At 45.9% G+C, this 25,587-nt stretch overlaps 2 protein-coding genes across 13 annotated transcripts in view; one reads left to right on the top strand and one right to left on the bottom strand.

Annotated features, from left to right (window-relative positions):
- Positions 1 to 961: 961 nt before the first annotated feature.
- LOC147006572 (uncharacterized) lies at positions 962 to 3,203 on the bottom strand. The gene is made up of 3 exons (XM_085868551.1): positions 3,181 to 3,203; positions 3,005 to 3,097; positions 962 to 2,025 (listed from the first exon to the last, which is right to left on the bottom strand). Exons 1-3 carry the CDS (start codon positions 3,201 to 3,203, stop codon positions 1,215 to 1,217), a joined length of 927 nt encoding a protein of 308 aa, XP_085724677.1. The 3' UTR covers positions 962 to 1,214.
- The window catches only part of LOC147006571 (3'-5' RNA helicase YTHDC2-like), a 23,116-nt gene continuing 212 nt past the window's right edge, over positions 2,684 to 25,587 (top strand). Inside the window, exons 1-17 of one of the 12 annotated variants that reach the window (XR_015054748.1) lie at positions 2,686 to 4,744; positions 4,871 to 4,996; positions 5,282 to 5,372; positions 7,629 to 7,719; positions 10,589 to 10,794; positions 10,987 to 11,192; positions 11,357 to 11,523; positions 14,146 to 14,248; positions 14,500 to 14,656; positions 16,632 to 16,739; positions 17,773 to 17,918; positions 18,654 to 18,783; positions 19,407 to 19,533; positions 19,803 to 19,868; positions 24,589 to 24,664; positions 24,950 to 25,303; positions 25,476 to 25,587. The exon at positions 25,476 to 25,587 is cut by the window's right edge and continues 211 nt beyond it. Coding sequence is in view for 1 of the 12 variants with exons in the window: in XM_085868524.1 (XP_085724650.1) it covers positions 4,664 to 4,744; positions 4,871 to 4,996; positions 5,282 to 5,372; positions 7,629 to 7,719; positions 10,589 to 10,794; positions 10,987 to 11,192; positions 11,357 to 11,523; positions 14,146 to 14,248; positions 14,500 to 14,656; positions 16,632 to 16,739; positions 17,773 to 17,918; positions 18,654 to 18,783; positions 19,407 to 19,533; positions 19,803 to 19,868; positions 24,589 to 24,655 (1,872 nt within the window). In the remaining 11 variants the exon portion in view is untranslated. Of the gene's footprint in view, positions 4,745 to 4,870; positions 4,997 to 5,281; positions 5,373 to 6,903; positions 7,280 to 7,628; positions 7,720 to 10,588; positions 10,795 to 10,986; positions 11,193 to 11,356; positions 11,524 to 14,145; positions 14,249 to 14,499; positions 14,657 to 16,631; positions 16,740 to 17,772; positions 17,919 to 18,653; positions 18,784 to 19,406; positions 19,534 to 19,802; positions 19,869 to 24,588; positions 24,671 to 24,949 lie in introns of those variants that run through there. The other 11 variants (XR_015054756.1, XR_015054747.1, XR_015054749.1 and 8 more) reach the window with 11 other exon arrangements.

Genomic DNA, 25,587 nt, shown 5'->3' with positions numbered 1-25,587 from the left:
CACACATGTGCACGCCCCCACCCGCACACACATGTACTCGCCCCCACCCGTGTGTCCTCGGAGGAGTCCAACGGTGATTGGTCGAATTTGAACTTAATGTGTGCTCCATACTATCACCTGGAATGTTGTATCTGTTGAGCAGAAGGTTTTTATTTTCATGAACTGGTCCGAAATGAATCATATTTAGATATTGATCGATTTTGATGACCACGAGAGGAAAAAGAGACTCATCACGTGATCTATTAATGATGACAACAATCTGTGGGCAATCGCTTCCGAGAACACTTGCTCGATGTCCGAAGCAACAGCGCAGATCCCTCCAAGAAAACTCAGGGTCTAAAGTAGTTCACGGGGGAGGGGGTTACTCCCTAAAATCGGTATTTACTATAACATTTGGTTCATTGGTCCATTTTGCTGATTCTGTCCCACGTTGACTTCGTCCTCAGTATCATTATTCTACCAAGCGAGTGCGCAGGGGTGTTGCCCCCTATTTGTTTTCTCTTCTCTGTCACAGTGACACCCTCCATTTACTCCTTTCTCTCCTCTTCCCTTTTATCTCTCCACTTTCATTTGACTCCTGCACATATTTTTTAATACTTTCAAAAGATGTGTTGATGCACTTATGTCATTCCTTTGCTTCTTGTTTATTTTCCCGTTGTCCCCCCTTTTCTCCAGGTCCCTTGAAACCTCCAGGACCTTCCAAATCTCCTCGTGGTGTCAAAATTAGTCATTCTCATCCCCACGTGCTTCCAGAGCTCTCTCTGACTCGTCTCCACCAAAAATAAACGCTCGACCCAACTCTGTCCCCCAATTATGCTCCGATGAAGGGTTAACAACTGAAACGTCAGCTTCTTGCTCCCAAGGTTAGCATACCTCAACCTCCTGTGATTTCATCTTTTGGAGAAGGTAAACGAGGCTCTCATTGCCCTTTTGTGGTCTGTATGGGTCAGTGCGAACGTAATATGTTCATAAGGAAAAGGTTTTATTGGTCAACTCGTGGCAAAGGGGGAAATACAAGAGTAAATGGTGATTATAACACAAAAGGACTTCACACATGAACAGAATGTAACGTGATGGGATTGAAAGATCCAAAAATGGCACCAAGCCATCTCGAAGATCTCAGTGGTGGTTTCGGGCAGGATGGTTCTTTGGGTGGTGAACTTGCAAAGGGTGATCTTTTATTGGCCGGTTGAGAGGGAGCGATCATTTGTGGACTACACCCAATGAGACACCGCGTCCCGATTCAGAGGTGATTCGGTGTTCTGGACCTCCCCTGAAGGCGGAGACCTCGTTGTAGTCTCACTACAGGTTGCATCAAGTGAGCGTACTCCCGGTCTCTGCTCTGATTGCTGATGTGAGTGTTCATTCTTCTGGTGTACCTGCTGCTGCTTGAGTAGCTGGTGATCAGATCCACGGGACAGGTGTTCCATAACGGCTCGGTGTCGGGATTCTTGAGGTCTGTCTTCATTTTGCTTGGGTATCATTTCGGTACGCTGGAATAGCTGACCACTCTCCTGGTGTCTCTGCTTTGTCCACAACTGCATTTGTTGGCTTTCCTGTCTCTGCCCGGAACACTGGCATATCTGTTTGGTACGCTCGCGTACCTCTTTGGTATATTGGCGTATCTGTTCGCTTTCCTGGCGTATTTGTTTGCTTTCTTGGCGTTGCTGTTCACTTTGCTGGCGTCTCTGTTCGATACGCATGGATCTTTGTTCATTTTCCTGGTGTGTCTGATCAGACAGTTGGAGGACACTTCCTGACGTTTCTGGTGCACTTTCTGGCCCATTGTTTTCCCTTCCTAACGTTTCTGGTCGACTTCCTGGCCCATTGTTTTCCCTTTCTGACGTTTCTGGTCGACTTCCTGGCCCATTGTTTTCCCTTCCTGACGTTTCTGGTCGACTTCCTGGCCCATTGTTTTCCCTTCCTGACGTTTCTGGTCGACTTCCTGGCCCATTGTTTTCCCTTCCTGACGTTTCTGGTCGACTTCCTGGCCCATTGTTTTCCCTTCCTGACGTTTCTGGTCGACTGACGTTTCAACAACAACAACCGAATCTGTCCACAACATTTTGAGATATCTTGCTCATAGATAAACAGACAGACAACTTATGTTCACGTTCAGGCACAAACCCCTCCCCGCCCCCACGCAATAACAGCAAGAACAACAAAAAAAAAGTCCTCTGATTGAGATGTATTTAAGGTGTTTCATGCAGCGTGAATGTGATTTCCCATTTTTTATTTTCGGCACCAAATCCCGATTCCACGACTCGATTTTTATTTTAATATCATCAAGATTAATGTTATAAAGCGAATAAATAAAATAATTTCCGTCCGCTTTGTTCTTCGTTCACGTTGGGGGGTTTCTTTCTCACGAGGATGGGAACTGAGACGTTGACGAGGTAACGAAAGGAAGTCGAACCCCGGGACACGATACCTCGTTAACATGTAAAAAACATCACGAGTGAAATTGTTGTTGTAAAACGTGGCGGTTTTTCATTCACGGTTCATAGTTTTTCGTTTATCCTTTCACTTGAAGCACAAAGCTCTCGTTGTTAACCATTTTCGCGCCTTTTTCTGTTTTCCCACCTTCCCGCTTCCTTCACGGCCGCGGCGGTTACAGGTGGGCGGACGGGGGGTGAGGGTGATCCGAGCGATCATCGTACACATCGTGTCCCTGCTTCGTCCGATCAACCTGCGGTGCCGTTCCGTGTCCCCGGCAGAGGACGATGGACGCGCACGAAGCGGGACGGAAGGAAGGACCCAGGGAGCCTGGGCGTGTGGAGGAACATGTTAAAATGGCCGTCGGGATCGTGCTCAAGCAGTTCTGTTTGTCCGATTCCCAAGGTTTCTCGCATCACCTTCACACTTGGCACACACCGACAATGTGTTCACCATGTTGATGTGACATGTTGGATGATTCATTGTGTGCTTTGTTCTGCTGACCCTCGACCCCGCCCCCGCTCCCACCCCCACCCCACCCCACCCCCTTCCACATGAAAACACCAACGGCATTCCCTGCAATGTTGTTGCCTCTCCTGTATGATTGTGAGGGATAACGCGCTCAATCGAGTCATCTTGCTCCGTCGTTGCTCGGAGTTTTCTTTGACTCACGTTCGTTGCACCGTGCAATGAACACGAACCCTTAAACCCCAACCCCCTAATTAAGTATGTCAAACTAATTACCTTATATGGAAGGTGTTTGCCATCGCACACCGTCCGTCCGTCCGTCTCCTTTTCAGACTTCTCCCGCCAAACCGCTGAGCCGATCCGGCTCAAATGTTTCAGCAACGTTCCTCTCCTGATTGGTAATAACAGGAATTGTTTGAGCTTGTTCCGGTCACATGACTTTGAGTAGGTCAAAATGGCCGACTTAGTAAATTTCTTCCAAAACCTTCTTCTCCCGACTCACCAGTCAGAACGACAAGCCGGTAGGCGGACATGGGTAGTCGCGATGGGCCCCTTCGATGGGGAATGACCTGAGGATTATGCACAAGAAAATTCATGATTCTCGCTTCAAGGGTTAATGCTGCAGATTGTTTTTTTCGTTAAAATACCCCCACATTTAGAGGTTCTTTGGCCGTTGCTAGGCAACGGAGGTGTCCATAGCAACGGTTCTTTCTCACACATAACAAGAACATACCATGAACCCACCATACCAGTTTCATCTATATCTGACTCATAGTCTCTGAGATATAACGAACTTCGTTTTTTAAATTGTTTTTGACCAGGGTTCATTCAAAGTCTATCTTCTCCGACAGTTTTCATACGATCCGGCTGGAAATTTTTGACAATATGGCTGAATGTACTGCCCACAGTCGCTCGTGCCCGATTTTTGATTTTCGAAAAAAATAAATTTTTTATGATTTTTCAAAAATTTCAAAGTCCCGTTGCTAGGCAACGGATGGGTCCATAGCAACGGTTCTCATTTGCACACAACTAGGTCATGGTATGAACCTACCAACCAAGTTTCATCGAAATCGCCATTGTATTAACGGAGCACTGGACCGAACAGAGAGACAAACTTATCGATGGAAAAAGTGATAATAAGGGTAGAACAAATTTCAAAAATTTTTTTTTTTAAATTAAAAAAAAAAAAAATTTCGACTGGATCGACTACCCAACATATCGACGGAAATACTGATAATAAGGGGAGAACAAATTTCATTTTTTTTTTTCGACGAGATCGACCACCCAATACCAAATCTGGGTTAAGACATCAGTACAAGCTCCTGATGTTAAACTGCCAAGGTCATGCCGATCACGTGACCGGAAGTGTGTCAAAATGGGCCGACTTGGTCTATTTTGGGGGAAATTATGTAAATTTCTTCAAGAATCTTCTTCTCCAGGCAGTCTGAATGCTACAACCAAATTTGGGTTTAAGAACCTTAGAACAGGTTCCTGATGTTAAATTGCGAAGGTCATGCCGATCACGTGACCGGAAGTGTGTCAAAATGGCTGTCCTGCAAATTCCTTCCAAAATCTTCTCCTGATCCACCAGTCAGAATGTATCAACCGCATCAAAATCTGCACTCATGAAGGGGTGCACGGGGCGGAGGGGGGGGGGAAGGGCGTGGAGGGAGGGTTGAACCCCAAAATACGTCTTTGCTCTCTTCTTATAAACTACACATACAATTTTGATGAAACTTGACCACAACCTTCATCACCCATGACATACCTAAGTTTGTTCATAGTATCAAAAATTCAGGGTCGAAGGAGGTGTGCCGGGAGTGACTTGCTCCTGATCCAGGTGAGCGCTAGGACGGGTGGTCCTATGTTGTTCTCTTACTTTGAGAAGTATCACGATATACGTGTATAATTTTGTGTGTTCCTGTGTTTGTCACACTTTATTCCGAAGGTGTCGCTTTTTTTTAAGCTACGAGTGATCTCTTTCCAAGCGTGCAACGAGTTCTTTTTCCATGTCCCTTTATTTGGGAGGTGTATGGGCAACAGACCGCTCGCTGCCTTGATCGTTCCCGAAAAAATTATTTACCCGGGTCAAGTGAATTGATTTATTAGTTTTCCAACTAATACTAACACACCGGAATTTCTCCTTTTAGTAATGGAGCATTTGTGCCAATGTTGGTTTGTTGAGGCTGAATGTCATACTTGTCTGCAGTTCACTTGGACACTTGAGCTTGCTCAACGAGACTTTCTTCATCTGATGAAGTCCAATTTACAGTTAATTGTTGTCACAACAGTTGCATTTTGAACACTTATCACCTCGTGGGTGATAGGTGTGATGAGTTTACTCGGTGTAAATGGTGTGACGTCGATGTCTTCACAGAATACTCATTTCCCACTTCGTTCAGCAGCAACGACAGAGCGTACGTTCACGGAGTGTGCCGCAGATTCGGCTTCACCTCCCAAAGCAGAGGGTGAGATGCATTTGAGTCGTCGTCAAATACCGCCACGGGAATGTGTGGATGAGGATATTCTTTGTTCTGCTGACCCTCGACCCCACCCCCCGCCCCCGCTCCCACCCCCACCCCCACCCCACCCCACCCCACCCCCTTCCACATGAAAACACCAACGGCATTCCCTGCAATGTTGTTGCCTCTCCTGCATGATTGTGAGGGATAACGCGCTCAATCGAGTCATCTTGCTCCGTCGTTGCTCGGAGTTTTCTTTGACTCACGTTCGTTGCACCGTGCAATGAACACGAACCCTTAAACCCCAACCCCCTAATTAGGTATGTCAAACTAATTACCTTATATGGAAGGTGTTTGCCATTGCACACCGTCCGTCCGTCTCCTTTTCAGACTTCTCCCGCCAAACCGCTGAGCCGATCGGCTCAAATGTTTCAGCAACGTGCCTCTCCTGATTGGTAATAAAAGGAATTGTTTGAGCTTGTTCCGGTCACATGACTTTGAGTAGGTCAAAATGGCCGACTTAGTAAATTTCTTCCAAAACCTTCTTCTCCGGACTCACCAGTCAGAACGACAAGCCGGTAGGCGGACATGGGTAGTCGCGATGGGCCCCTTCGATGGGGAATGACCTGAGGATTATGCACAAGAAAATTCATGATTCTCGCTTCAAGGGTTAATGCTGCAGATTGTTTTTTTCGTTAAAATACCCCCACATTTAGAGGTTCTTCGGCCGTTGCTAGGCAACGGAGGTGTCCATAGAAACGGTTCTTTCTCACACATAACTAGGACATACCATGAACCCACCATACCAGTTTCATGTATATCTGACATAGTCTCTGAGATATAACGAACTTCGTTTTTTTATTGTTTTTGACCAGGGTTCATTCAAAGTCTATCTTCTCCGACAGTTTTCATACGATCCGGCTGGAAATTTTTGACAATATGGCTGAATGTACTGCCCACAGTCGCTCGTGCCCGATTTTTGATTTTCGAAAAAATAAATTTTTTATGATTTTTCAAAAATCTCAAAGTCCCGTTGCTAGGCAACGGATGGGTCCATAGCAACGGTTCTCATTTGCACACAACTAGGTCATGGTATGAACCTACCAACCAAGTTTCATCGAAATCGCCATTGTATTAACGGAGCACTGGACCGAACAGAGAGACAAACATATCGACGGAAAAAGTGATAACAAGGGGAGAACAAATTTCAAATGTTTTATTTTAAAAATTAAAAAAAAAAATTTCGACTGGATCGACTACCCAACATATCGACGGAAATACTGATAATAAGGGTAGAACAAATTTCAATTTTTTTTTTTCGACGAGATCGACCACCCAGCACCAAATCTGGGTTAAGACATCAGTACAAGCTCCTGATGTTAAACTGCCAAGGTCATGCCGATCACGTGACCGGAAGTGTGTCAAAATGGCTGTCCTGCAAATTCCTTCCAAAATCTTCTCCTGATCCACCAGTCAGAATGTATCAACCGCATCAAAATCTGCACTCATGAAGGGGTGCACGGGGCGGAGGGGGGGGGGGAAGGGCGTGGAGGGAGGGTTGAACCCCAAAATACGTCTTTGCTCTCTTCTTATAAACTACACATACAATTTTGATGAAACTTGACCACAACCTTCATCACCCATGACATACCTAAGTTTGTTCACAGTATCAAAAAATTCAGGGTCGAAGGAGGTGTGCCGGGAGTGACTTGCTCCTGATCCAGGTGAGCACTAGGACGGGTGGTCCTATGTTGTTCTCTTACTTTGAGAAGTATCACGATATACGTGTATAATTTTGTGTGTTCCTGTGTTTGTCACACTTTATTCCGAAGGTGTCGCTTTTTTTTTCAGCTACGAGTGATCTCGTTCCAAGCGTGCAACGAGTTCTTTTTCCATGTCCCTTTATTTGGGAGGTGTATGGGCAACAGACCGCTCGCTGCTTTGATCGTTCCCGAAAAAATTATTTACCCGGGTCAAGTGAATTGATTTATTAGTTTTCCAACTAATACTAACACACCGGAATTTCTCCTTTTAGTAATGGAGCATTTGTACCAATGTTGGTTTGTTGAGGCTGAATGTCATACTTGTCTGCAGTTCACTTGGACACTTGAGCTTGCTCAACGAGACTGTCTTCATCTGATTAAGTCTGATTTACAGTTAATTGTTGTCACAACAGTTACATTTTGAACACTTATCACCTCGTGGGTGATAAGTGTGATGGGTTTACTCGGTGTAAACGGTGTGACGTCGATGTCTTTACAGAATACTCATTTCCCACTTCGTTCAGCAGCAACGACAGAGCGTACGTTCACGGAGTGTGCCGCAGATTCGGCTTCACCTCGCAAAGCAGAGGGTGAGATGCATTTGAGTCATCGTCAAATACCGCCACAGGAATGGGTGGATGAGGATATTCTTTGTTCTGTGCTTGAAGTTCACGGTCCAGTGAAGTTTGAGATGTTTGATGAACTTTTGTTTGAAACGAGTGGCACGAGTTTGAAAAGCTTGAGTGGCACAAAAAGCGTCGGAAACCAGTGCAGCATGAACATTGTACGTGAACAACCGACGTGAGTGTGAAATGCGTGCGAGGACAAACCATAAACTGTGCTTCGTTTGTCTCCCCCTTCCTCCCCACACAATGATAAATAAATACATTAAAATTTTAAAAATTCCATCACAACGTCACGTAGAACGGATTGGTTCGCTCGTTTACATCGCACGTTCCAGTGAAATCCCACACGTCGAGTCACCGTGTCGCGAGGGAAGCATGTATCCGCATGTTATGTCTCTTTAATTCAATGTACTATTTTTCTTTAATTTATCAATTATGGCTGAGTGTTTGATCGGAACAAAATTAATTTATTAATACCTTTCATTTCTCAATCCTTTTCAGATGAGGCATCGAATGGAAGTTTATATGTACACGAGTAAATACCACCCATCGCTTCGCTGACGGGAATAATAAAGGGGGGGGAGAGAAAAGGGGGAAAGAGAGGGAGAGAGAGCGGGGAGACTGAAGTGGTGGAGGGGAAAGGAGAAAGGAAGGATGGGGGATCGAGGAGGGGAGGGTGAGGAGGAGTGGGGTGCAAAGAGGGGTGGGGAAGAGAAGACAGTGTGAGGTGAGGGGAAGGGAAGGCAGACATGCAGTGGAGCGTTAATTACGATTCATCCTGTTTTATCAAAATTATTCTGCGTGGAATAACAGGGAAGAGGGAAACAAAATAATATCCAAAATCCATTCTCCACCGCTCATACTATAAACACCGCTCGGACATAAACACCACCCGGACACGTCCTGAGACGAACACCGCCTGGACACATCCAGAGACAAACACCACCTGGACATGTCCAGAGACAAACACTGCACAGACATAACTACCCTCCGGTTATGTAGAGAGGAGATGCTGGAGGAGGGAACTTCATTGTATTGGAAGGGCGTAGAGCAAGGATGGGACAGAGAGACATGGGGGGTAGGGGAGTTAGCATATAAAACATGTCATGCTGAATGAACAACACGCACACACACACACACACACACACACACACACACACACACACACACACACACACACACACACACACACACACACACACATACACACACACACACACACACACACACACACACACACACACACACACACACACACACACACACACACACGTGCTTGGCTGATATCGGCAATTTTTTAGGGAAACGGCAGGTTGGAGTCAGTGTCATTACCAACTACAGTACTTATTATTTACAACCCAGAAACCTCGAGTAGCTTTCACCGAAAACCAACGTTTAACGATTAACGGGGGTAGAAAAGATCGAGGATTTGGATGGGGGATGATAAGAGGTGGTGGTGAACAGCTGTTTTGAAGGCCTGGAGGGAAGAATGGGATTTAATAGAGTGAGGGAGTTTTTCCAAAGGCAGGAAAAAGGAGGAATGAAAGAGTGAAGATGAGCAGTGATTCGTGATTTTGGTAGTTTTACCAGAAGGGGGTTGTTGGCGGACCTTGAGTGCCCTGCGGAAATGTGGTGGGGACAAATCGCAGAAAGAGCAGGGAGGGCGAGGCTGGAGAGGAGACGGTAGAAAACAGAGAGACTACCGACCAGCCTGTGGTGAGAAAGTGAGAGGTCCAAAGACTCAGCCTCATGGCGGGAGATGCCAATGATCCGAAATGCCTTGATTTTCCACAGCGTGAAGCCGAGAAAGGTGGGAGGCAGGAGCACCAGCTCAGAGGGAAGAGCAGAACTCCATCAGGCTGTGGACGAAAGCTTTGTAAGTGGTCAGGAGCTCAGGTGGGCCGAGGAAGGACTTTGCACAACGGAGGATTCCCAGTCGGCGACTGGCTTTGGAGGCGAGGTTTGAAATGCGGCTTTCCCAGGAAAGATCATGGCAGATAGTGAGACCCAGAAGCTTGAAAGAAAGGACTTCTTCCAGAGGATTGTTGAGAAAGTGGATGGGGGGGTTTTCTAAACTGTCCTTTTGGAGAGACATTGTGAGAGTGTGAGATTTGTCCGGATTGAAAGACATGTTCCACGTGTTGGACCAGTTTGTGATTTTATCCAGATCTGCAGTGAGTGAAGAAGCTGCTGCTTGCTGGTCTGAGGGATGACAGATGGTACGGCAGAGGGTGGAGTCATCAGCAAAGAGATGAAGAGGATTTTCCAGAGAGTCGGAGAGATCATTGATGAAAACCAGGAAAAGAAAACCAGACGCTCCAAACCCAGAACCGGAAGTTATTTCTTTAAATTATCAGATTTCACAACACATTTCGACACTTATTTAGTGCAGATGATATCCGATCCTCAAAACCCATATAGTATTTGAATGATATACTTTAATTCGTCCATGAGAGTAGATCATGGATAATGGTATCATGTAATGGATGAAATCACTCCAAGCTCGTAATTTTAAAACTATAGTACTTACTGAAGTGATGTACACAAGGATTCGCAGCTATGATGAACAGGCATTCGATCATATGAGTGAGGAAAGTGAAAAAAAAACTTTATCATTAAGAAATCATGAAGAAAGAAATCATGAAATCTAATGGTCATACCACATATGTTATGCTTGAAAAACCATGATAATGGCGCGGGGCGGCCGGCAGTTGCAGGCGCGGGGCGGCCGGCAGTGGCCAACGTGTTCTCAGAAAGTTGTTAAATTTGATTGCTGCAGAGCTTTTTTTTTTGTTTGTTTCTTTGTTTGTTTGTGCTGATTGTTCTCTTGCAGAAAAGGGCGGAACCGTGTCCTCACTGTATACAAGAGAAAATTTTCAAAGGAAGCCGCGTCCGAGAAAATGTTTTTGTCTCTGGGGGCCCGTGTCTGCAACGGAACGCATGCTTTCATCAGCCATTATCCTGTCTCCGGCAAAGAGCGCGCTGATGCTGAACTGGATACTCCTGCAGAGCCTATTGCTTCACCTGTTCGAAATGCGGGCAAGTGTCTCAGTCACCTTGACGAGCCACCCTCAACAGAAACAAGTTTTCAAAAAACACGGCAATGCACTTTATTTGAATTTCCTTTCAAGTCGTGTCGATGTTGTTGATATTTATCGACTCTTGTTTGTTGAAGAGCAACCGTGCTGCATATTGTGACTCCCAGAGATTTGATATTTTGTCCTCTTTCAGGCCCCCTGCGATATTCTGTGACTAAGACGTCTGGACGAGTGAACAGTGGTGTGGCCCAAGTTCCACCGGCAAGGAAGCCCTCGGAGCTTGATTCCTTCCGTCGGTCTCTTCCCATAGTCGAGTACAAACAGAAGATTCTTGATACAGTGGACCAGAACCGTGTCACGCTCGTCAGCGGGGAAACAGGTTGTGGAAAAACCACACAGGTGTGTCAACATTTTACTCCCAACCTTTCGTTACGTGGGAATATGTCCACATTGTTTTGATTATTTGATTCCCTTTTCCTTTTCTTTATCTTCCCCATCATTTTCTTTCTCATGCCTCACGGTGACCTATCCTTTCAAGTTTAATTGATCCCTAAATTTCGCAGATTCCACAGTTCCTGCTGGATGAAAGCCATTCGACGGGAAAGCCCTGCCGCATATTGTGTGCACAACCACGTCTACTCACAGTGGTCACCACGGCAGAGCACATTGCTGCCGAACGTGGGGAGCATGTGGGAGAGACTGTTGGCTACCACATTCGATTGGAGAATCGGTGCGTTCGATGGAATGGCAAGCATTATGACCTTTGCGATGCACCTCGTTCATTCTTGGGGGGGTAGGGGGGGTGTGGGCGAGTGTGGCACTGTTGCGTAACATCTCGTAAAAATTATCTTGTCTATCTTCGGTTGATCTTCGGTTATTCGCTCACGTCTGCTCTCCATTTGATTAAAAAGTAAATGTAAAGCATAAAGTGAAATAATTTTTGGAGCTGCAGCATAAAATGAGCAACTTTAAATGTTGGATTTTAAAATGACAAAGTGGGGGCAATGGAAAAAGAAAATAATCTCAAAAGAACAGTAGACTCCAAATTGTGCTATGTGTGTATACATGTGCACGTATGTGTTTGTACACATGATCATGTGCTCATTTTAAAGAAGAAGAAGAAGAAACTTCTTGATCTCAGATCCCACCACCAGTGCAGTTCTCCCCTGATCTGGCAAAACCTATTAAGTGCTCTCCACGGGCATTCGACTTATTATGTTTTACCAGATCAGGGGAGAGTTGTGCAATACCGGAGGACACTAACTTGGTAACCATACCCTCGGACTCATGGAAGATGTCAGATCGGTGTTGAAACCAGGACTGTCCTTCGTCTCCACTTCTGAAAGGATGGACGAATTCGAATTCCTGGAAGATTTTGAAGATAAATTTAAAAAAGCAGGTCAAGTAATTAACCCAGGACCCTTTTTCAGCACTGAAACCAAGCCATTCTTCCTGGACATCTCCAGAAGGCAAGCACCCTGTTGTTGATCTTTTCATTTATAAATATAGAAGAGATTCTAACAACATACTTCAATCTGATATCTGTTGAACACAACATCTCTGAATGGGAACGTGCCATCATCAGAGCTCTTCAGAACAACAAGGTGTGCGTGATAAAACCTGCTCGTAAAGGTGGTGCGGTTGTTGTCTGGAGACGTGATCTGTATGAACAGGAAGCAATGTGCCAGCTTTCAGATGGGGTTTCTTATACACCTGTTGAATCGGATTCTACTTTGGAGCAACAACATTATTTCCAATAATGGTGAAAGATTTCAATAAAAAAGGTTATTTGCTCTTCAATGTTGTGAATCCCATCCAGGACAATCCCCAGTGTGCAAACTTTTACTTACTCCCCAATGTTCATAAACTTGATACACCAGGTCGTCCTATTGTACCTACTTGCAAATGCCCCACTGAACTTATGAGCAAGTGTCTCGATGGACTTCTGGTACCATTGTTCACTTCATTACCCATCGATGTGAAGGACACCTGCCATGCAATTCATCTTTTCAATACTTTTTGTTTTCAGGAAGGAGGAAAAAGTCATTTCCTTTTCACCATGCACATTTGTTCTTTCTGGCAGGCTTTACACCAAAGAAGTCGGCGATTGACCACAGATTTGCTTTCCGAGTCCTCACTGAACGCAGACGAGAGGTTCGGCAGGAGCTGCTCGCAGCCGAAATTGATCTCTGAAAAGCGTTGGATTCAGTGAATCGGGATGCCCTCTGGAGGATTGTTGGTCTTCGTGGGGTGCCACCAAAGTTGATCGATCTGATGTCTGAACTATACTCTGCGACTGAGAGTGCTGTGAGATGTGGTGGTTCCATCTCCGACTTATTTCCAGTTGTTGCTGGAGTTCGTCAGGGGTGTGCATTGGCTCCCACACTTTTCAACACTTGCTTGGACTGGGGAAGATGTCGGAGAGATCAAGCTGCGGTGCATCGCTTGGGAATGTCAAGATCTCTGACCTTGATTTCACAGATGATGCAGTCATCCTTGCGGAAACACTGGATATCCTTGTAGGGGCCCATGAGGCACTGAATTAGGAATCGGAGCTGCTGGGACGATGGGTTTCCTGGATCAAAACTAACATCCAGGCTTTCAATGGCATCATGGATGTTGCCATCTTGTCTGTGCCCGTTTGTGGCGAGGATGTTGAGGTCACGGACAGATTCACTTTCCTTGGCAGTGATATTCATGTCTCCACATGTTGTGAGTCGGAAGCCAGTGGACGTCTGGGTCGGGCCCGGGGAGTCATGGATTCACTGGACCATGGAGTGTGGCGCTGTCGATACCTATGCAGGACGAAAGTCCGAGTCTTCAAGCCTTTGGTGCTCCCAGTCTTTCTCTACGGATGTGAGACTTGGACTCTGACCAAGGATCTGAGATGAAGACTTAACTCCTTCAGTGCCAGGGCTCTTTGGAGAATCCTTGGCTATTGCTGGTCGGACTTTGTGTCCCACGAGCGGTTGCTGAGAGAGACTCAAATGAGATTTGTTACCTGCATATTCTGTGAGTGTCAGTTGTGGCTGTACGGACACGTTGCTCGTTTTCCTGATGTTGATCGTGCTCTCCAGATTCTCTGAGGGAGGGAGCCTTGTCAGTGGGGAAGGCCAAATGGACGACCACGTTCCTCGTGGTTGCAGCAGGTTGATCGGCATCTCAAGGAGATAGGGATGGGCCAGGCATCGGCCTGGGCGATGGCCAGACGGACGCCCCTGGAGTACTGACGGAAAGTAGACACAGCGACGCGCTGCTCCGGCACATGCTCTCATACCTAACCTAACCGACTTAACCTTTTAGCAATGCATGTTGATTGTCTACTCCCTTAATTGACTGGTTTGATGTGCAGAGTGTCACCAGAGACCCTTCTCACATTCTGCACAAACGGAGTGTTGCTGCGAACTTTAATGGGTGGTGACAAAACAGTGCAAAGCATCACTCATATCATTGTGGTGAGTCATGGCTCAGGCACTTGCCTCACTTGCTTTCTTTGGCTACCTCTCTGCACGGAACCAGTTTTTATCTGAAACATTTTCAACGGAACGACAGTTCATAATTACATGTCACTATCAAATGTTTGATAGGTGAGAGGTATGGGGGCTTTACCATATGATCGGGGTGACAGCATGGTGAACTGTTGAGGTTGCTGTTTTTTGTTTTTTTTTGTCTGTCTTAAAAGCTTCTTGCCATCCAAATATTCCAGGATGAAGTGCACGAGAGGGACAGATTTTGTGACTTGGTGCTGATCCAGTTGCGGGAGGAGTTGAACACACGTACCCACCTGCGCGTGCTGCTTATGAGTGCCTCACTGGATGCACACTTATTTCAGACTTACTTTAACGGCTGTCCCATCTTGGCATGTGAGGACCACATTTGTTTGTTTGTTTCCTTCAAACTTGTTTCTGTGTTTTTGAATGAGATAAACTAATTATGAGATTGAGGGCTCTGTAAATAATTTGTTGACGCGTGAAGAAGTCGAAACTGAAATTCTCGAGAGCTATCTCTGAAGAGCGGGAAATGTCAGCAACACAACATGAGATTAGTTGAGCTGACACCGAATGGGGATTCCATTTTGTGCCTCCGCAGCCGAAGGCCAGAGACATTATGTCCCTTTCTGTGCTTTGTCCTCCTCTGGTTTCTGCATGGCACACATGGTCCACCATCAACCCCGTTCTGCTGAAACGAACAAAATCCAGGATCACTACTGACCTCCACTCATTTGTTCCTCTTTTTCCCACCTGTGGAACCAACTTCCACATTCTCTTCAATCTCATTCTTCCCTCCAAGTCTTCAAGACAGCTGTTCACCACAATCTGAGATCTTCCCAAATCAAAACCCATGATCTTTTCTACTCTCGTTACCCCCATTCCTCCCCACAACCATTGTTTGTCTGCCTCCCTCCCTCTGACTTTGTCTTCGGCTCTGCAGTTGGTGTCTCCCCCCTCTCTTTGCTGGCCCTTTTGTCGTGTTACATCCTCATCCATTCAGTGTACGAGTACTCGCTCTTCCACGAGCCTCGACTATGCAGACAACAAGAAACCCTGCCTTGGGGCCTTAATTCTTACCTTGATGGAGTACCTTTCTCCTCTTTGGATGGGTGCCTCTGCCACATGCCTTGCCCTTCTTAATGCTGTGGAAAGTGATGCCCTCAAAATCGTTGGGATCTCCCATGACGAAGCTGAGTGTCTGGACCTGTTACTTTCACATTGTTGGTAGGTTGGTGGCCTCTCTGTATTCTACCACCTCATTTTAGGTCTTGCACCCTCTGCCCTCACTTGGTCCCTCCCAGGTTTCTGCAGGGTGCACACAGTTTTCCAGGAACCCTCTTCTTGTTCAGCTCCCATAATCCAGGCTCACCGATACCCTCCGATCATTTGTTCCTCTTTTCTCTCGCTTGTGGAACCAACTTCCCCAGTCTGTTGAATCCCATTCTTCCCTGCAGGGCTTCAAGACAGCTCTTGTGAAAGACTCGGAGCACCCGGTGTTATACTGTCAGCTGAAGGAACATCTCAGTTGTTTGAGAGCAGAAGCTAAAACGAATCACCTCTGATTATAAATGTGTAAAACGATAAATGTCATGACATCATTTCCAGTGATCAGTCCCACAGTGTTGTTGCTGATTGATCAAATTCTCCGAGTTGAGAGGGTCAGCCTGAGGGCCACATATACAACCTTGTGTAAAATTTGGAATGTTACAGAAACAAGAAGAGCAAGCTCAATCAAGGGATTTGATAACCCACCTGGATGCTTTGGGGGGTCTCGGGGCAGATGTTTCATTCATTTTCAGCAAACAAGGGAGTGAATGCCATGTACAGTGTACTGTACTTACATAATACAAGTTCTCGTGTCGGTTGTGTTTTTTTTTCTTCACATTGATGTTACCTGCACATTATGCCATGTTTTTAGAACTACGAGGGGGCCCGTTGGTCCGTTGGACCAAATTTTCAAAAGCCTTCACAGCCTTGGGCGTTTTTGCTCGTCTGAGCAAAAACAAGAGGTTACCCTGTCTGGAAGCCTTGGAACCATAATAATAATAATTAGAGGTATTTTGGGGTCTTGGTGGTCTTGAGGGTCTTGGGGTTCTTAAAGGGTCTTCAAAGGGGGTCTCACCGGTCTAAAGGGTCAATAAGTACATTCCAATGTTACGTAACTAGTAGACACAAAAAGCATGACACGCACACGCACACACACACACACACACACACACACACACACACACACACACACACACACACACACACACACACACACACACACACACACACCCTGTTGTATACTTTCTGCATCATTTATTTATTTATTTATTCTTCCATATGTTGTCCGTTTGTGCCGCAGTACCTGGGCAGCTGTTTGACGTGAAGGTGTTGTATCTGGAAGATGTTCTCCGGATCACGGGATACTCAACACGGCAGACGAAGAAAGGGCATTTACACCAACAAAACTGTGAGTCCAATCTCTTGACCTAAACACTAACTTACCCGGGCAGCGGACAAATAAACTTTGATGGAGGTTACTTGTGGAGCATCTGGACACGGATGGCTAAAAACGGTGAGAAAACGTCATCAACCTGGCGATCTCCTTGGACGACCATTGTGAGCACATGGGACGATGTTTCACAGTTGGGAGAAGATGGTTGATATGTGGAGGTGGGCTAATCAGGTTAGATTTTGAAGAATTGACATTGAGGGCATAAGCTGTTGGAGGTTTTGGAGCGGGTCGGAGCAACATTCTCATGCTGACACTTGCTTGACTTCCAGAAGCTTCGAATCAAAATCCGTAACACTCTTGGCAGGATTCGAACGTGACTTCTGCGATCTCCTTTCTCTCTGGGATTGTGATTGTGATTTGATCTGGGATTGTGAGTTCAGTGTCCTTGTGCCCAGACCAGATTAACATCCACACATGTGCCATAGGCCGAAGCATTGCATGTAGTGCAGTTTATTCCAGCCTTGTGCAGCCATTCAACTATAATGTTGTGCTGTACGAGTATAATGCTTATTCATTTGCTGGCTGACAGTGTGGCTTAGACTCTAGAAGATCCCACGGTGACCTTCGCAACTAGTAGGCGAGCTTTCGCCGGCACCCTGAACAAATTACAAATTCCTGCCTTCATCTACAGAAGGCAAGGCATCAGCAGCACAGCTTAGCCCTAAGCCGATGATGTGACCTTGTAGTCTTGTGTTTCATACGAAAGCAGAAGAAGAAGAAGAAGAAGAAGAAGAAGAATTAATTTGTTTATCTTGTTCCATTGGCTCTCAAAGGCCTGTTCTTTCAAGACCTCGGGGGTCTGCCCAGCATGCCAATGTCACCTTTGTGAGGTGGTTTTGTATTTTCAGACGGTGTTTCACTGAAACTGTTCTGCCTTGAACAAATGTAATTTAATGTTTTTTTTTTAATGAAAGATTTATTGTTGTGTCTATTTTAAGAGAAAACGTTTTATGATTTATTTGTTTGAATTTCATCTCCGTGGGAATAGCAAGTCAGCAAGAGAACCTGAATGAGCGGATGCAGAAAAACAGCAGCGTCCGTGAATTCCAGCCTTCTGGTGCTTTACCTGGCCGACCCAGTGAGGTTATAAACTCACCTGGCTGCAGCGTTGCAAGTGGAACGGGTACACAACAGGTGTGAGCATCATCCTCGGCACTCTTATACAGCCATGGCACTCACAGACGTCGATGTAAGGTGTTATTTGTTGTTCGTAGTGTTGGGCTGATTAGAAAATTTGACTAGAACCGATTACCGATTAAAAAATAATAATAATAATAATCGGCCGATACCGATGTCGATTAAAAAGTGGTAAATAATGTCATCATAGTGCATTGTGCACCCATTCAGTGGATATAGTTCCGGATCGATGCCCCCGATTGACGGACTGACGTTATTGAGGGGCTGTGAATCGATCGTTTTAAATCCCTTCTCTAATCGATTGGTTCATTGAACGACACAGAAGCCTGTCGTCGTTAAACGAGTGACAAGCTACCAAGTGCTCATTCGATAAGACATTGACGGATATAAAACGAGAAGGGCACTCGGTGGAGCGCATACCTCCGCCCCGCAATGCCTGATCCATACACACACACACACACACACACACACTAACAGAGGTGGACACTTTGAGAGCAGGGAGGGCAACGTTCCACCTTCTGAACCCCACATATGGAGATAACAACCAACGACACACTGCGACGCACGAGAGATTCACCTTTCGATCACACACCTTGAGCATTCATAGTTTGATGATGATTTTCATTAACTGCTCATTACCAGTGTAGATTTGAAGATACTGTTTGATATTCTAATCACTCGTAGCAATCATTCGGCAGATTCAAAACACCATATTCCGTGTTTTTCTTTCAGTCTGAGTCGAGGATTCTTGAAAGTGCGTCGCAAACGAAGGTGGATGCATGCATTACCAACTTGTGGGGAGAGTGCGAGGACAATGCTTGGAATCATTTGCTCTACCTGCTTCAAAGTGAAGGTGTTGATGGTGAGCTTATGTGAACTTGTAATCCCCAGTGACCAATGCATTTTGTGTGAAAAACAACAACGCTTGGCAGGGAGGTTTAAGGAAGCCATGTGTTGACACAACAAAGGGTAGGAAGGTGGAGCGAGTAAAAAAATATTAGCCGTCTCTTCCTTATCTGTTTCGACTTCAACAGCCATTATGCTCTTCGAATACGGCCCTCCAATCACCAACTACTGTGGTGTTTCGGTGAAATTGTTTTGTGGTCCTTCACACATTCCAACTCACTCTTGGTTTTGCCAACTTGCGTGTGTGTGATCATATTGGTGTAATTTCCTGCTCCATCTCCTGATGTGCATATTCCCCTAATAACATCTCTTGCTCCTCTTTCATTCCACTTCATCTTCTGGTTACATCCTCCTTTGGTTTACTTGTCAAACTTCCAGAAAAGTCAATCAGGAACATTTTCTTTGCGTAAGACAGCCTCAACAGCAGTTCATTTCAAACAATGTATCAAAATGCCTTTGTCGGTAGGATGCTTGTTTTCAATTACTTCTTCTGCCGAACATTTACATTAGGAGAAATATCAACGATAAACAAGTTTCAGTGTAACCAGAACCAGAACTGAAGTTCAGTGTAACCACCAGTGGACTGTAGGCATCGTGAAAAAGGCATCACTCCACTGATGGTAGCATCTGCACGAGGGTTGCTGTCACAAGTTAAACAGCTCCTGAGCTTCGGTGCTGATCCACGCCTGAAAACGACCAGCGGGATGTGAGTTCTCAGCAAGGATCATTATTGTTCGTGCTCGATGTGAATTATTTCCAGAACATTGTGTGCATTTTGAAGGACATCATTTTGGTCATTTAAAAACAGCTTCACAAGGAAATTGATCAGGTTGTTGTTGTTGTTGTTGTTGTTGTTGTTGATCTTTGACATTTTAGCTGGGTGAATGGAGAGCTGAATGGGTAGTTAATGTACTGAAGGGATGGCGAAATGTTTTGAGGGATCGTTTGACCTACATGCTGTGTTACATCCTTCAGGAATGCATTTGACTGGGCAACAAAATTTGAACAGTCTGATGTGATGAAAGTACTGGAAGCTCACGTGCAAGTACGGCTCTTTTAGCTTCTCTCATTGGAGAATCTGCAGCCACACACTTTTAACCACAACACTAATGGGTGATGTGAGACTTCCAAAGGCCCTTCTTTCCGGTGAACTGACCGATGGCCTGTGGAACATCGGTGCCCCCAATAAGTGGTATAAAGATCAGTTGAAACCGGGTTTGAGGCCCTCGCCCTTGACAGGTCAAAATGGCGTGCTGAGTGCAAAGAGAGGATTAGTCGGTGCAAGCGTTCGTGGGTGGAAGAGTTGAAGTACCGCAGAAGCTGGCGGAAAGAACGGGTGGCTGCGCCAGGCAGCGGCAGGCGAGGGAAAGCAGTGACGGCCCTCCAAGGCGTCCCCAGTAATAGCAGGCCGAAAGGCCCAAAAGGAGCAGAGCGAAAGAGCCAAAAAGTGACAAAAAGCCCCGAATCCACAATGCTCCTGGCTTTCTTCCCCTTCCCCCACGTCCCCATAATTCTGGTCCATGCCCCACCCTCTCTCGGGCACTGCCCAATTATGATGGCCCACATTAGTTGTGGCAGCAAATCTAGCCTGTTGTGGGTGTATCTGCCGGAGCTGCCATCATGCATGCATGCTTGTGTGCAATGGGAAGTCCCGCTTACAGGCACGCTCCATCTTTACGGTGAACTGACTGATGGCCTGTGGAACATCGGTGCCCAATTCACGTTTTAAAGTGGCCTTCAACTGATCTTTATACCACCTCTTGGGGGCACCGATGTTCCACAGGCCATCAGCCAGTTCACCGTAAAGAAGGGCCTTTGGAACACATGGATTTGCACAGGAAATATGGAATGAAAGTGGGAGAGAATTTTGAAAAGAAGGTGATGGAAAGAGGCATCGGTGTGCATAGCAGAATGGGAGGAATGTGTCAGAGAGCAGCATGGAGCAGTGATGTGCAAAGTCTGCCATAGGTGGTTCCGTAGCAGAGGTGGTCTTGCCATGCATTGATGTAGCCGAGAACAAAACAGTGAAGGAACTTGGGTTTTTTTCTCTCCATTATTCGAGGGATCTTGTAGTCGTTGGCGGCGGCTTAAAAAGGAAGGATTTGTTCCTGTTTGTACGTATGAACCTTGTGGAATGGAAAATGGTTTGGCCGATCACCAAATGTGGCATACCTGCTGGGATTACTTGTGAGCTGATCTTGGGCACAATTAAAATTTTCCCTTTACTTGTGAGTATGGGGGAAGGACAGCACGGCACAATCATGTCCTTTGTATCATAATGCTGGTTAACAATCTTGGCAGGTCGTGTGAAGCAGATTGGTCACACGTCGCAAAAAGTACAAATACAAATCACACGTCGCAAAAAGTCACTCCCCATGGGTCTTTGGCCATTCTTTGATGCATAAGTCATGGTGGGAATCGAACCAGTGTGGGGAATGCCGTGATGGTTTAGATATTTACCTCTGCCACCAAATGTGGATGGAAGGTATGTTTTCAGCCCTGTGTGTCTGTCTGTCTGTCTGTCTGTCTGTCAGTGAGCAGGATATCTCAAAAAGTTGTGGGCAGGTTCAGACAAAATTTGGTGGACAGGTTGGAAGTGTGACAAGGACGAACTGATTCGATTTCGGTGAAGAACCGGATCCAAATATGATAAATTGAAAATTGTTCACCGTTGAGAGATAGGGGGCCAAAGCGACGGACAGCACGGTATCTTGAAACGTTGCAGCAGCTGGATTGTGACGAAACTTGGTGGATGAGTTGGGTCGGTGACGACGACAAGCCAAGCTGAGGTCTTGCAGAGTAAGAATGACACTCACAGGGACACAACCACTCATTTGACGACCATTTTCCCCTTTTTCGGGGGATGGTCAGCTGGAGGCCTCTCTCAACTTAGTCCTGTCAAAAGCATCGTTCTCCATAAACCCGAACAACTGCAAGTCTCCACTGATCTCATCCTTCCAGGTCTTTTCAACCTCAACTACTAAACGATGAACTTTCTTGACAGACCCACATCCCCAAACCACCTTAACCACCCTCTCAACCCTTCCTCCAGTCGTACTAACTTTGAGCCTCTTTCTTATGTCCACACTACTGTGTTGATTCTTTTGTGTTACCCCACACATCCATCTGATTATCCTCAGTTCCATCTTCTGGGCTCGATGAAATGGAAGTTCCTCCTTGTCTGGAATGGAGGTTCGTCCATGAAATGGAAGGAGGCATTGCACGAGCTGCCAACGCCAAACAAACAAGTCCTGGTTGTTTTGGTCTTAATTGATCTTTCTCGTGTTTTGGTTTTTTGGAGGAGGTGGATGGCGCTACATTTTAGTGATGTCCTCCATATTTGCAGTTTGGCATTTGCTGGTGAAGTGTGACTTGTTTTTTCTCCACTTTGTGCGCAGCTTGGACCTGGGGATTATTGTCCATCACCGTCTTGTCCATTTTGTCACTGATTGGGGTGATCATTGTGTCCCTTTGATGAATCAAGTGTTTTTAAGTATCTTCTTACCTTGTTGGTGGCCCTGGCAGTGGGCACTCTCAGTGGTGATGCCCTCTGGCACCTATTGCCTCACGTGAGCTTTCCGACCTACTCCGATTCCTGAGTCCACCCACCACCATTTGCTTATTCCTCAAAAAAATCTTACTTGTGGCTCTTATAAATATATAATTTACTTCCTGCAATGAAACCTATGCCAAACCGTTCTCTTTTTCACCGACTACACATCGCAGGTCCACAAGAGATTTGCGTTGCTGTTGTTGTTCTTCTTCTTCTTCTTCGGGTTTTTCTTTGGGGTCGATTTTTGAAATGTGCACCCATTGGTCAGACAGCTGCTGGACCCCGCCCACATTTATCGCTCGGCTCCACCCACCTCGGCACCAGATGGAATTATTTGGCCGCCATCTTGGTTTTCTGGTTGTCCGAAGACCTCAGGCCTGGAGGCCTCTGCCGGTTCTAGATTTCCCGGTTATTTTTTTTTTTTTTTTTTAAATACAAAGTCATCATCGTCACTCGCCATCCTAAAACAGGAGTTGGGTTTCCCCCCTTTCGGTTTTGTGTGAAACAACAGCAGTGACTGTTTAACATACGTGTTTGTGGTTTACAATATATTTTACTTCCGGTAGGGGTGCCCCAGGAAACGCCTGTTTTCCCGCGTTAACGTGGCATTTGTCCAAGGAGGAAAAACCCCTTGGGAAGAGGGGACATCATTAGTATTAATATTGTTTTGTCATAACATTAATATGATGCGATTATCATCTACGTTGTTATTACTTTTGTTATTAGAAGCAGCCTTGGAAAAACGCCACGATGAGCTATCTCAACACGGATATACACCTTAACACGGATTTCGCCAAAGGTGGATTTCCCCCTTGGGGTGGGGGGAAATGAAGGATTCTACAACCTCCATGGTGTGACGCTTAGAGCTCCTGTCAAGTTTGGTTGAGAATGGACGAGTAACGACAGAATGTATAACGGTCAGAAAGACAGACAGACACCAAATTGCCTATTTTAGTATGATTGCCGCCAAGATTCACAAAGTTGTCCAACAAATTCAACGCAACGCCATCGATGGCAAAAAGGGGGGGGGGGTTCAGAATTTTGAGAAATGAGGAGTTTGCTCGAAGTGAGAGGCTGAACTGCTGATGAATGCACAGTCATCGGCACACAATAATTCACGAGCAAATTTCATGAAAATTATGAGTCAGCCGAGAGTCGACGCAGATTGATTAAAGCCACCATCAATTCGTACACGAATATAAATACCTCTCAGATCATCCTTCTTGAGGGAAGTGTTCCAAAACATCATCAACGAACGGTGCGAACAAGGTTGGCGCAAGCGCGCAGCCAAGCGTCACACCCTTCTCAATCACGAAAGTGGCCAACAGCCCATTGTTCGTTTTGATGTGACCGTCCATATTGTCGAACGTACAACGAATCAGCGAAATTGGCTTGCCCGGACGAACAAATCTAACCACAATTCGTCACAATAAAGATCGATTTAGACGATCCAAAGTCTTGGTGAAATCAATCAAAGCAGCAAAGAGAGGAAGATTTTGCTCTCGAGATTTCTCTTGGATTTGACGCAGAAAGAACATCGCATCAACAGTGGAACAGCACTCTGTGACTCACTTAACCCTTTGAACCCGAGCAGCCGTTTTACCAGCCGCTAATCAAACCTCCACATACCCGAGTGGCTGGATCATTGGCCGCTAATCAAACCTCCATATACCCGAGTGGCTGGATCACCGGCCGCTTTTCAAACCTCCATATACCCAAGTAGTCGGTTCACCGGCCGCTATTCAAACCTCCATATACCCAAGTGGCCGGTTCACCGGCCGCTAATCAAACCTCCATATACCTGAGTGGCTGGATTACCGGCCACAATTCAAACCTCCATATACCTGAGTGGCTGGATCACCGGCCGCTATTCAAACCTCCATATACCTGAGTGGATGTATTTTTTTTTTTAATCATTATTTTATTAAAATTAAAGTATTTGACTTGAACGCTGCGTGGAGTGTCGTGTTCAATGAACTCTGTCGTTATATAATTATATAAATGTAATCCTGTCATGCAAATGTGAAGGTTGTTACCATCGTTCACATCAGGTGAGTTTGGAAATGGTGAGTCAACCAGTTAGTTGTGTTTATCCTCCATTTCATGAATGTTTGTTGTTCATTCAATTTGAGTTTGAATCGTTCACAATTGTTGTTTTTATTCATTTTGTCCGACTGTTTAAAAAGTATTTTGTTTTTCTCTTCTCAGAACAAGCTGGAAAATGTCAATAAACCCACGGAGCAGATTGTTAAGAAAGGGGCGCCGGACAAGGTGAACGTGAAAGGTGAAGGTGAGCCGTCGGTCGTGGACCCGTTGAGTGATAATAGGCCGAGCATGTGCTTCGCTCGATCGTGCACTTCCAGCACATTGATGACTCAGTTTGAATCAAAATTAAAACCGAGCTGTTTTGAATTACAACTTTACCTTTTGAAATGCTCTGTTGGATTGTCACGAGACTGAGGTTGAAATGTGCACATGTAAAAAGTGGATGAGTAATGTGTCGTCCATGAGAGGTGGCGGTATTTTACACACCGATGGAATTTTAAGTACGTCTGTGCTGGAATTGCAGAGCAGAACCACCCTGCGAGTGAAGGTGTGCTCGGTGAAAGCGACGGAGACCATGGTTCGACCGAACGTGGCCCAGCCATTGTTGGGGAGGCCATGATCACGGTCGACGGTGGACCTGACGATCGAGCTGAGTCATCGGACGATGGCAGCCGTGACACGGAATGGACGGTGAGTGGCGGAGCCGATGCACCGGTGGTCGCTCCAGACAAAGGGAACTGCCAACGACATCACAATGAGCACCACTCGCACGGACACTGTCACGAAGAGCAAGAGCCTGTTGAAGGAGTGAAGGAAGTTGCTTGGATGGTCGTCTTCGGGGATGGTGTGCATAGCTTTGGTGATGGCCTCGTAATTGGTGAGTATTGTTCCGCCCCTTACACGGTAAGCAATTGCTTATGACTGCCTGCTTTTGTTGAGGATAAAAATCAATAGTTCCTGAGGAGGTGTAAGCCTCGTGGGGGTCATTATTTGAGTATAATATTAACACCCTAACCCCTCTCTCTCCACCGAAACTACCTCGCTCCAAGGTTCCACTTTCACCATCAGTATTGCCAAGTGGCCTGAGCACCTTCATCGCCGTGTTGTGCCACGAGCTTCCCCATGAGCTTGGTGTAAGTCAGAACAACCTTTACCTCCACC

This window comes from Eptatretus burgeri, unplaced genomic scaffold, assembly GCF_056783735.1.
Source record: "Eptatretus burgeri isolate ZD-2024b unplaced genomic scaffold, Ebu_testis_v1 Ebu_testis_scaffold_3165, whole genome shotgun sequence".
NCBI classification, from domain to species: Eukaryota; Metazoa; Chordata; class Myxini; order Myxiniformes; family Myxinidae; genus Eptatretus; species Eptatretus burgeri.
Note: the sequence above shows the minus strand (reverse complement) of the source record. Positions and strands in the feature narration are given on the sequence as shown.

Excerpts from the sequence above, each read along its gene's own strand:
- LOC147006572 (XM_085868551.1), bottom strand. The coding sequence starts at position 3,203 with ATGGCAAACACCTTCCATATAAG. Across the intron at positions 3,098-3,180 it reads GCAAACACCTTCCATATAAG|AAAACTCCGAGCAACGACGG; the intron begins GTAATTAGTTTG and ends CGTGAGTCAAAG. Across the intron at positions 2,026-3,004 it reads ACAACATTGCAGGGAATGCC|TCGACCAGAAACGTCAGGAA; the intron begins GTTGGTGTTTTC and ends TTGAAACGTCAG.